Source organism: Enhydra lutris, unplaced genomic scaffold (assembly GCF_002288905.1).
Source record: "Enhydra lutris kenyoni isolate GAN:26980312 unplaced genomic scaffold, ASM228890v2 scaffoldscaffold22, whole genome shotgun sequence".
In the NCBI taxonomy this organism is placed as follows: domain Eukaryota; kingdom Metazoa; phylum Chordata; class Mammalia; order Carnivora; family Mustelidae; genus Enhydra; species Enhydra lutris.
The window spans coordinates 34,270,992-34,283,594 of record NW_019154106.1 but is presented as its reverse complement, the minus strand read 5'-3'; the positions used below and the strand labels follow the sequence as shown (position 1 = coordinate 34,283,594).

The following is a 12,603-nucleotide window of genomic DNA, read 5'->3' as shown; positions in this document are numbered from 1 at the left end:
TCTTTAAACCTCATCAATAAATGACAGAACACTTTTTTGAAGAGACTTTTATCAGATCCTCAATATTTAAAACAGAAAAAATAAATATCTCTTGTAAATGAAGAGAGCATAGGGATTGGGGAGCCCAGTTCATTGTTTGTATCCCTTCCTATCCCTGGCTTATCTGTTTGAGACACAGGATTTGGAAACATCACTTGAAAATAGCTGAGGAGATTAGGTAGCAAGTGCCCACCACAGGATCTGACGTGCTGTGAATGAAATAGCTTTGTAAGCACCATCAAGATGGCGTAGTCGTCATTATAGTATTGAGAATGATTCTTGTTGTTGCCGTTGTCTGTGTGCCTCTGTACATAGCATGCACCTTGGATAGCACATTTTCAGCATGACCTTGCCCATGTGGTCAGCCTGGATTGTGTATATGAGATCCCTAATGTACCATGGTAAGGGACATCCTGTTGGTGTTTTTCTGAATCCAACAGGAGTGGACCAGTCAGTAAAGCAATAATTTTGAAACATTTATAACTCAGTTCTCTTTTTTAAAGTAAAATCTTAAGCAGGCTGAAGTAATTAAAATTAAGCCAAGCAGGCCTGCCTCAATCTCAGCACCCAGCCCCTTTTGCATCTTCATGAGACCTCAGAGGCAACCTCCATGGGACATACGTGGGGAACTGACTACCTGACATTTTGGTCTATGGTTGGTCTTCCAACACCCCGTGAGTTCTAGGTCCATGATTAATTAATATTGAGAGTTGGGATTCATTTTAGAATTCACTTCATTCTGGAGGTAATGTTCATCTAACTCTTAAAATAAATAATTGCCCAGAAGCTAAGCTAGGGAAATAGTGTTGTTAATTCCGTTCCAAGTCTTTTAAATCGACCCAGGCACAGATCCATTGCCATAAATTATTGTTCACTATAGTAGCAAAATGTAATTATTAATACTCAAAGCCTTCATCTTCATAAACCACAGAGGTAAATAGACTTACTAAAAGTCACACAGTTAGTGCATTGTAGGGTGGGGACTAGAACCTATATATCTTTGAAACCTTATCTAGGGCTCAGTTATTTGGTATGGAACATGATTTTACTCATGTTCAGAGAGCACAATCCAGAAGATTTTGGGTTATGAGTAATGAAAGGCTCAGATGTAATCATAACAGGCAACATAGAAGTTTAAGTGCATATAGAGGTTGAGGGGGTAGAGGGAAAGAATCCTACAAATGGGTGTTTGTCTATTAAGTATCAGGAAGCACGTAAGTGTGTGGGGGAATTAATTCCCAGATACAAAGGTAGATGTGTGCAAGGTCAAAGAAGGCTGAAGCCTATTCCTGCCTCCTAAACTTGGAAGTTGAGACCATGCAAATACCCCCAGTTCCCAGAAATGCCTAGTGTGCTCCCAGGGTAGTGCTTATCTCTCTTTTCTTATTACACTATAAATTGCTCACCATATGCTTTTAAGAGCTCAAAAGCTCCTTGTCTGCTCTGTGATGTAGGTTGATCCAGAACTGGTGGTCACGACATAAAATCAAGCGGGGAATACAAGATGCATCGATTCCTCAGTGGGAAAATGATTGGAACCTGCAGCCCATGAATATTCATGGACTGATGGATGAGTATTTAGAAATGGGTAAGGAGAGAAACTTCTACGCAGCTATTTGGCCTTTTTGGTACGGTTTTGTTTTTTTCCTTCACACAGGCTTTGGTTCAAGAGAGAAAACCATCTCTCTCCTTTCCAACCCCAAGCGTTCTAAAATACCTCTGTATCTTTATCTCAACATAACTAGAGAAGATAGTAAAACGATGTCCTTGAAAGGCTCACAAATTCTGTCCTTTGTCAACTGTCCCATTTGACCAGGTTGGAGGGTTTTCTCATAGTAGAACATCTACCTTTAGTGCAGATATTTTTAAAGGAACAAAATAAATCAGAACCCATTCCTATATCAAAAATACACCACCCTGCTCAAATAAGGTGATGATTATTTCTTGCAATAAACCTTTGCACAGACATGGTGTGTTTAGCTTCTTCGAGAAGCCCGATTCTCACTCCAACTGTTAAAATCTTTGTGTGTTGTCTTCACATTTGCTCTTTCTCTGGCCTTTAAAGTCGTCTCCTCTATAAAAAGAAAGGACAAGATTAGGTGTCTTGGGTCCCCTAGAGGTTTTCTTCAAAGCCGCCTCTTTGACTTTTTTATTCGCTCTTCCTTCGAGCCGCCTGGTAGAGTGATGGAAAGCACAGAGACTTTCAGTCCATTGAGATCAAAGTTTAAATGCAGGTTTTAACATTTTTTGCTATCCACACTTTGGCAAGCTTACTTCACACATATGAGCTATAGTTATCTCAACAGCAAAATATGATGAACATATCTACCTTGTAGGGATATTGAGAAAGGACTAAAGATGATTTATGGGAAGCCCCTCAGAGGGCACAAAGAAAGCATTCAAGAAACTATATGGTTTATGTTACTAATTTTGCAACACTCTCTCTTTACAGTTTTGCAGTTTGGTTTTACCACCATCTTTGTTGCGGCTTTTCCTCTGGCCCCTCTTTTGGCGTTGTTGAACAATATCATTGAGATCAGGCTGGACGCATACAAATTTGTCACCCAGTGGCGAAGACCTCTGCCAGCTCGAGCAACTGACATAGGTAAGATGCAGAAATCACATGGCTTTTGCATTGCTGAGGCCAAGAAGAGCCTTGATTTCAGCACTGTGTGGGTTTCCATTCTTGGGGCTCCCTTCCAACTATAACAAAACTGAGCAGTTTTGGTTAACAAAATCATGCAATGAACACTAACTTAGTTGAGAGTATTTTACACTAAACATGCTATTTCATGAACTTATCACTAAAAATGATCTCATATATGTTTTTCCATGTTAATAAGCATATCTCTACCTCCTTCTTTATAGTTACTCCACAAATTTTTATGGCACGTTTTATGACATTTCTGAAAAATCATTCCCTTAACTAGAGATGCTTACATTCCTCCAGTTTTTTTTCTATTATAAGCAACACTGAGGTGAACATACATCTTCTTACATACTTAGATTATTTCCTCAAGATAATCTCCTCGAGATTAGGTCATTTACTTAGCTTTCCCACTGTAAGCAGGAATAAGCATACATAAATCTAGCAATAGACAAATATAGGTATAAATATAGACACAGACTTCGATATTATATGTATTGTGTATCACATATCCATAAATGTGTGTGTACAGGTACAGATCCCAAAAAGAAGGCCTGCTAGATTAAAATGTACTCATATTTTAATTTTAAAAGTTATCAGATTAACCACCACAAATATTATAACAAGTCATACGTCAAACAACCATGTTTGTTTCTGTTCACTGGTTTCTACAATCCCTAAGCAGCAGTGGATGGTCTAAGACTTTCAAATCTTCTACAATCTGGTAGATTTTTTTTAAAAAATCTTATTTTTTGGAGGACCTTTTTCCAAATACTAGTAACTGAAAAAATTTTAATATATTTATCAATTATTTGCATTTCCATAGCAAATTACTCATTTGTATTCTTTGCCCATTTTTCTCTTGCCTTATTAAAATTTAGGATATTTTGTACATTTTGTATCATAACACTTTGTCCATTTTTTGTGAAGCAAATATTTTCTCCCTGGTGATTGCTTTCTTTTCACCAAATATTGTTACTTTTATAAAAATAAATGTTAAATTTTGATGAATTCGAATATTTTTATGAATTCTGATTTCTTGTTTCATGACATTTTATATCTTATGTCTTCTGTATTTTTATTTTGTTCATTACGACTCAATATAATGAAACATAATAAAGATTTTGAAAGATGAAGAAAGGGGTTGGCAGAGAGGAAGTTGCCATGCTATCCCATCAGCTTTAGCACTTATGAATATCTCTTTCCAGGACTTTTTTTTTTTCATATCAATATATTTAAAGCTAAGTTTAATCCTATTTGAAACATCGGTTTTGACTATAACCAATAGTATGTGAATACTGTATATAATTTCAAAAGCTTTTTTGTATCTGTATACCAAATTGGAAAAGTCAGCTAGTGATTTCCAGATCTTGACACATTTTTATATTTTTACTTTAAAAGGTACTTGAAACAATTCCTGATGATATTTTCATTTTCAGATCTCTCTAGATGGGGTCAACTTTCCCTCAGTGGAAAAGTATTCAGTAAATGTTGGATCTGTACTGAGATATTGTACTAAGAAAGTAAATAATGGGCAAAGCCATGGCCCCAGTAGAAGTAAAAACATTCTTTCCAAAGAAGAGTCATGAAAGGGTTTTCTTTTTTTTTTTTTTTTTCCATTTCATTCCCTATCTCTACTCTTTCTCCCCCTAGGAATCTGGTATGGCATTCTCGAAGGAATTGGTATACTGGCCGTGATCACCAATGCATTTGTAATCGCTATTACATCTGATTACATCCCACGTTTTGTCTATGAATACAAATATGGCCCCTGTGCAAGTCGTTTTGAATATGGTGAAAAGTAAGGTTGAAATTCATACTTTTTTCTGATATGTTTTATGTTTGTGATTGAAATGGGAACTCATTGGGAAGTTCTGTTCTGTAACCATTAAGGGTAGTGTTTTTGATCATTGTACTTACAATGTGCTTATTGGATGAAATCAAGTGGGATAAAAAGGGCAACAGTGTTTTCTTATGCAAATAACTTTAAAGCGTCTCTCTGTTATACGTGTAAATGCATCACTGGTATCCAAATGTTAAAAACATTATAATGTATTTAGAAGTAAAATTCAGAACTGGAACAGATGTTAGAAATCATCCAATGCAATCTTCTGACTATATAGTTGGGACCACACTGGTTAATCAAATTGCTTCAGGGAATAAAGCTAGTTTGCAGGGAAATACAAAATATGAAGGAAATGTCAGCTACATGACAGGAGAGTTTTCTTTCTTTCTTTTTGTTAAAAATTTTACTTATTTGAGAGAGAGAGGCATAGTGACAGAGAGCACAAGCCAGGAGGCAGAGGGAGCAGACTCCCCATTGAGCAGGGAGCCCGATGTGGGACTTGATCCCAGGACCCTGAGATCATGACCTGAGCTGAAGGCAGACCCTTAATGGACTGAGCCACCCAGGAGCCCCTTTTTTCAAAAGGGATTTTTAACTAGGGATTTTAAGGTGCAGAAATGCTGCCCTGGACTTTTGTCTTTTGTTTGTTAATAAAATTTGAGTCCATACTTTAGAACAGCATTTTGTTTTATTTTCAAATTATTTATTTATTTTCTTTTCTTTTACTTTTTAAATTTTTATTTTATTTTATTGTCAGTGTTCCAAAATTCATTGTTTATGCACCACACCCAGTGCTCCATGCAATAGGTGCCCTCCTTAATTCCCACCACCAGGCCCACCCAACCCCCTTCCCTCCAAAACCTTCCGTAGAACAGCATTTCTCGACCTCTGTGCTATGGACGTTTTAGATGAGATCATTCTATTCTGGGGAAAGGCAGGGGCTATTCTATGCATTGTAGGATATTCAGTAGCATCCTTGGCCTCCTACCCAGTAGATACAAGTAGCAACCTCCCTATTCCCCAGATTGCCCTCAGACATTGCAAAATATTGCCTGGGGGACAAAATCACCCAGTTTACAAGGACTATTTAAGGGGAAATGGATTTTTCACATCTTTCCTTCTTCAAAGCAAGTATTAAGAAAGAGTGCAAGAGAGCACTGGACTTGGGGAACAGAAATCGGAGTTTCAGCTGGAGATTAGCCTTAGGTGTGGAAGTAGTGATGGGAGAAGCCACTTGCCCTCCTGCCTCAGGAGCAGCTTTGGGAATGCGTCTTATTTAGATGTAAGGCATGTGCCCCAAGAGCCTGAGCTGTGGCTTAAGATGAAATCAACCCTTTGCCCCACTGATGAACTGATGTTTTTCTCAGAACACTAAAATAAATGCCTTTCTGGTCATAAATATCTCAGTTTTTCAAAGAGAAGTAATAAGGGCATAAAATATATTTTGGAGTCTTGTGTCTGGACCTGTAATAAAGAAACGGTGTCTAGGGACGCCTGGGTGGCTCAGTCAGATAAGCATCTGCCTTTGGCTGAAGTCATGATCTTGGAGTCCTGGAATTAAGTCCCACGCCAGGCTCCTTGCTCATCAGGGAGCCTGCTTCTCCCTTTGCTTGCTGCTTCCCCTGCTGTGCTTTCTCTCTCTCTCTCTCTCTCTCTCTCTCTCTCTCTGATAAATTAATTAATTAATTAACTTTTAAAAAAAGAAATGGTGCGTAAAGTAACATTTTATAAACTATAAAAGACCATATAAGTAAATTGGTTTTAGTACTAACAGTGAAAAACCAAAAAGGTCCCTTTTTTCTTAATTCAGAATAGTCTAGAAGCAGATTTCAAGGGTTTATAATATGTAGGCAGGTTTGGGCAGCCCTCTTCCTTAGAAGCATTATTTGCTACTGTCTTTGCTTCCACCTAGTGGCAGGTGGAAATGATACTGGTTGGTTATCTCTCTGTTTACTTTTCAAGTCCTGCCTTTCATGGAGATAGCACCTGGTGCCTTCTCCATACTCAGTGACCAGATGTAGAATAACTTCAAGAAGATACGTGGAGGGCTTGGATGAGGTTGGAACCACACATTCGTAGGGCCATCCTGTTATTTAATTTTTTCCAGTTATCCTTAGCAGCTAAACTGGAGTAAATTCATTCAGATCAGAAATTTCCCAAACAAAATAGCAAAAGGACAAAATGGCAGTGAAGAGGAGGGTATTGGCAAGAGAGCAATTGGGATGATAAATCATGGGGTCTGAGGTGGATGGGGAGGGGAGTGAAACCAGTGTGGTGCTGCACTTTAGAATTCAGGGGTTAGAATGAGATAGATGCATGTTCAAATCCAGGTTTTAACAGCTGTTTATCCTGGGGAGTGATTCTCAGCATAGGACAGGTCTCTTTTAGATTATTTTCTTAATAATACTAAGATATGATTTGTTTGTTTTGCCATATGGACATTTGTACAGATGGTAAAAAAGTGATAGTGGATAAAATGATCCCGTGGCTTCATGTAACTGAAGGCAGTGGTACCAAAAAGTACTAACAATGATTGTGTTCCTCACCATTGTAGAACTACCATTTAAAAAGTGCCAGTAATAAAATTCAGGATGCCCTTGATGAAGCAATAACAAATGTTAATTTTATCAGATCTCCACCCTTGAATAAATGTCTTTTCAGTATTCTATTTGATAAAATGCAAAGTGTGACAAAGGTCTTCTGCTACATGTTTAAGTATGGTGATGGTCATCTCGGAGAAAAACACTTGCATGATTGTTGGATTTGCAAACTAAACAAAATTTTTTAACATGAAATAATGATTGCCATATAAATTATTATTATTCAGACTTGGGTATTTAGGAGGCACTCTTCTAGAAATGGACAAAACTAGCTTGTCATTTTAGGGGAAATAATTGACAGTATTTGTTGCCATTAAGAAAGTTCAAGTTTTGAAGTGAAAATCAGAATTTTGGATAATTTTATCTACCACTGAACTTGAAAGATTCCCAGTACTTACAGATTTTTTTCCTGATAAAAATCAGTGGTGATTTTCATAGTCCATTATTATTTTCATAGTCCATAGTAGAAATATAACAACATTTGGAAGATCTGCATAATTTAGGAAACTATTTCCCAAGTGACCCATATTTAATGTCACAATATCATGCATGGATAAAATATGAATTTGAAATACAAGATAGATCTGTGGATTTTAATGTAAAATCCTTATGAAAAGTTTATTAATACTTTAAGGCTCCACATTGCAATTAAACTTTAAGAAATGACCACGGGTAGAACTTTGATGTAATGTCAATGAAAAATATCAGTAATTAGCAAGACAGGAAACAACCTGTGTTGGAGAGGATGTGGAGAAAGGGGAACCCTCTTACACTGTTGGTAGGAATGCAAGTTGGTGCAGCCACTTGGAGAACAATGTGGAGATTCCCTAAGAAATTAAAAATAGAGCTTCCCTATGACCCTGCAATTGCACTACTGGGTATTTACCCCAAAGATACAGATGTAGTGAAAAGAAGGGCCATCTGTACCCCAATGTTTATAGCAGCAATGGCCACGGTCGCCAGACTGTGGAGAGAACCAAGATGCCCTTCAACGGACGAATGGATAAGGAAGATGTGGTCCATATACACTATGGAGTATTATGCCTCCATCAGAAAGGATGAATACCCAACTTTTGTAGCAACATGGACAGGACTGGAAGAGATTATGCTGAGTGAAATAAGTCAAGCAGAGAGAGTCAATTACCATATGGTTTCCCATGTTTGTGCAGCATAACATGGAGGACATAGGGAAATGGAGAGGAGAAGGGAGTTGAGGGAAATTGGAAGGGGAGATGAACCATGAGAGACTATGGACTATGGACTCTGAAAAACTATCTGAGGGTTTTGAAGGGGCAGGGGGGAGGAGGTTAGGGGAGCCAGGTGGTGGGTATTGGAGAGGGCATGTATTGCATGGAGCACTGGGTGTGGTGCACAAACAATGAATTCTGTTATGCTGAAAAGAAATTTAAAAAAAATTTTTTTAAATCAATAATTACTTGAAATGCTATTAAAATACCTTTTTTAAAGTACTTATCTATGTAATTATCTACTTATTCTTCAACCAAAACAATATATTGCAACCAGATTTAATGCAGAAATAGATATGAGAATCTAGCTATCTTCTATTAAGGAAGACACCAAAGGATGTCATTCTTCTCACTTCATCTTTTGGAACATACGAACTATTTTTCTTTAGAAATGTGCTATTTATATCAACTTTTAATGTATGTGATATATTATTTTAAATGAATTAATAGATAAATATTTTCTAAATTTCTATTTTAATTTCTAATGTGCTGAATACCAATACATATACCCCTCTGTAAAAAGCTCCTTGAGATTCTCAGTAATTTTTAAAAATGTAAAGATTAGTCAAGATCAAAAATTTTGAGAAATACTGTCTTAGGAGGAAGATATGTAGTCTCTGTAAAACTTAGTTCTTTAATCTATATGATGAAGATAATAATATATATGTTCTAAGGTTATGGTAAAAGTTGATTCTGACCACGATTTAATACTTCACCACCAGGACAGGGATTTTTTTTTTTTTTATAAACATATAATATATTTTTATCCCCAGGGGTACAGGTCTGTGAATTGCCAGGTTTACACACTTCACAGCACTCACCATAGCACATACCCTCCCCAATGTCCATAACCCCACCCCCCACAACCCCCCTTCCCGCAGCAACCCTCAGTTTGTTTTGTGAGATTGAGAGTCACTTATGGTTTGCAGGACAGGGATTTTAACCTGTTTTGTTCTTTGTCAAATAACTGTCTAGGAATTTTCTAACAAAGGTTCTCAATAAATATGTATTGAATAAGTTAATAAATCACAAAGACACATGTTGATCAATTGACTGCTTAATTACAATTAGCCAGATAGGGTGATATGCATATATCTATATGCATAAACTTATATTTATAGGGTTTTAACACATGGGAAATAATTAACACAATGCCAAGTACATAGTAAACACTTAATAAATGGAGGTAAATGAAGTGGGGGGAAATGGCAGACAAGATTCTGTCTCATTGAGATAAAATTATAGATTAATGGAAGTTAGGAGGTAAAATCAGAGAGCTGAGTCGTTAGGAATTTATAATTAAAATGAAAGGAATAATAGCGCTTACCAAATCCTGTCATGTGTAATGAAGAAATTGGACTAGAAATTTATGACTCTGAATTACATGATGCTTTTCTTTTCTCCCAGTTGTTTAAAGGGATATGTCAACAATAGCCTATCCTTCTTTGACCTGAGCGAGCTTGGTATGGGAAAATCTGGTTATTGCAGGTATTTCATTATAAATTATAGCTATCTCTTTTTCTTGCTTTCATCTCCCATCTCCTCTCTCTACACGCTGATGAGCCCATTTCAACGGACATTTTGGGGTTTTGGCAAATTAAAAACATGTGGGGCCTTCGCACTTTAATCTCTATGCCTCAGATCTTTGTCTTGTGGATTTTAGGTACCGAGACTACAGAGGTCCCCCTTGGAGTTCCAAACCCTATGAGTTCACCTTACAATACTGGCATATCCTTGCTGCTCGACTGGCCTTCATTATCGTGTTTGAGGTTAGTCACAGGCTGATAAAATCACTATGGGTAAACACTTTTCTGACTGATACATTAGTTGACTCTTCAATATAGTAGTTCCTCACTGAGTTCCAAAAAAGAACTTGTTGATATACAGTACAGGGTTTAGGTATAGTGAACCTGCTATACAATGTACAAAAAAGAAAGAGCTGAAAAATGTTTAAGAAGGTAGATCAGTGGGTATTAATACCAGAAAATGAGGATAAAAGAAGCTATTAACAGTTGAACTGAAAACTTAACTTTGAACCTCCTAGTAACCACATTAAAGGAAAGGATGGTTTTCATCATTTGATGAGAGAATCTCTACTTACTCATCAAGGCGGAGAAATTTATTTGCTAATCAACTTAATTACAGCTGACCACACGTGTATTTGTATAAGGGACAGTGCATAATTGAATAAACAATGCCCGAGAACACTTTCATAAAATACACATAAATTTTGATTATCAGAGTCATTAATATTAGACTAGTCCTGTGAAGAAATTTTGAAGCAGCTACAGTATTATTGGCTTCCTTAGCATATAAGAAGCTTAATACAGTGATGAATTTAGTGCTGGGATATATTGGATATTCTTTAAGGTACTGCCAAATTCTGTGAAAAAGCACTTTGAATGCATCTGTTTCTTAGGGAGAGAGAAAAAGTAGCCATACCGAAGACTTTTAGAAAAAGTCTTTTTAAAGGCGGATATATCTCTCCACTGATCTCCAAAAAATATGTCAAATTTTGTTGTGAAACATCCTTCATCTGTAATACGAAATGCTTACCTCTAAGGTTTAATCCAGGATGAAATTCTATTAACTAATGACTCTATGAGCCTATAAAAAAGTCTCCTGATAAAGAGTGACTTTTCATTTTATTACAGGTAGCAAAGAGGTTAAGGCATATTTCTAATGCAGTGATTCTGGAAAGTCTTTTTTTACTGTGTTTTTAATGTACACTTTTTTCTTCTTCATCTTCTTTTAGAACTCAGGAGAACAGACTTCGTCAAATATCTCAATTCACAGCAAACTTTCATTGTAGATACATATGATTCCCTTTTTATCTTTTCTTCAATATTTCTCATTACTAATTCCATTACCCACCTACTCCAAAAGCACCCACTCTCTTTCTTTCAGAAGTTTTTCCACATGTTTATTTGGAAAAAAAAAAAAAATATATATATATATATATATAGATAGATAGATATATTGTTTTATATATATATATATATAAAATATTGTTTTAAATGTTCTTTTTTTCAAAATTACTTCAACGGTATTATGTGATAACTCATTTTTATCTCTTACCCATTTTACTTTTTTTAGATATAGAAAGAGATCTATCCATGTAGTCTATCCACATTTAGATAATTTCTTCTGTCTACTTAGTATGATAGTTCATTGAATTTAAGTGCCGTAGTCCCCATGATATTTAGGCCTACAATAATTCTTTCCATCTGTATAAATCTCTTATTAGAAATCTTGGACGTGTCACCTTCTGAACATATTTAAGGGTTTCTCGAGAGTATTTTACTCAGGTGTGGAATTATTTATATGCATACTTGATTTCACATAAAACTGACAGGTCCCTCTCCAAAATTCCCTTAGATTTTCACCAGATTTTCAAATTGTCTGAATTTCTAGTATTTTGCAGATGGATAGGAGTAAGGTAATATTTTGGGGCTTTTTTTTGTTTGTTTTAATCTATTTATTCATGACATTGACTATTACTTTTATTACTAGAAAGCCATTTTGGTTTCCTTTTTTGTGAATTTCTAACTTTGATCTATTTTGGCTGAGTTTCCAGTTTATTTGTTACCAAATTTCAAGATTTTCTTATGTGTTTGCCAGTTATAAATCAGTCTTTACCAGATATCTCTTTCTTGTCCATAACCTATTAATTTTATCTATTAACAAATAGTGTCTAATTTTGATGTCATCAGGCCCATCATTGTTTTCCTATTAAGGTTTTGGCTTTTTTGGTCTAGCTTCTTTAGGAAATTTTCTTATCTCCAGGTCAAAAAAATATCCTACCATATTTTTTACTATTAATTTTATAGTCTTATCTATCACACATCTTAAAGATACCAGGACTTTTCATAGAGTCTGAAGGAAAGGCTTGTTTTTCTTATTCTTTATATAGTGAAATAACTTTTTGTACTGCTATTTACTAATTTGTTATTTATCCACTGATTTGTAAATCCACCTCTGTAATATTCCAAATCCCTACAGTAAGCACGTGCCTGGCCTCAGTGTTCTGATTTCATTACTTCATTTGTCTATTCCTGTTCACTGTCACACTATTTAAATGCTGTGGTTTTGGAATATCTTCCTATCTGATAAAGCCATCTATTTCCCACCCCTGCCAAGCCTGCTCTTATTTTTAAAAATTGCCTTGGCTATTTAGAGTTATGAATCATTCATATACATTGCAGAAGCCATCAGACTCCCCCA

At 36.0% G+C, this 12,603-nt stretch overlaps 1 protein-coding gene across 3 annotated transcripts in view; it reads left to right on the top strand.

The window, feature by feature from the left end:
- The window catches only part of LOC111149717 (anoctamin 3), a 445,297-nt gene that overhangs the window by 429,396 nt on the left and 3,298 nt on the right, over positions 1-12,603 (top strand). For all 3 annotated transcript variants that reach the window (XM_022506952.1, XM_022506953.1, XM_022506954.1), the window contains 5 exons: positions 1,494-1,627; positions 2,492-2,644; positions 4,340-4,487; positions 9,787-9,867; positions 10,043-10,148. In XM_022506952.1, the coding sequence (XP_022362660.1) occupies positions 1,494-1,627; positions 2,492-2,644; positions 4,340-4,487; positions 9,787-9,867; positions 10,043-10,148 (622 nt within the window). The remainder of the gene's footprint in view (positions 1-1,493; positions 1,628-2,491; positions 2,645-4,339; positions 4,488-9,786; positions 9,868-10,042; positions 10,149-12,603) is intronic.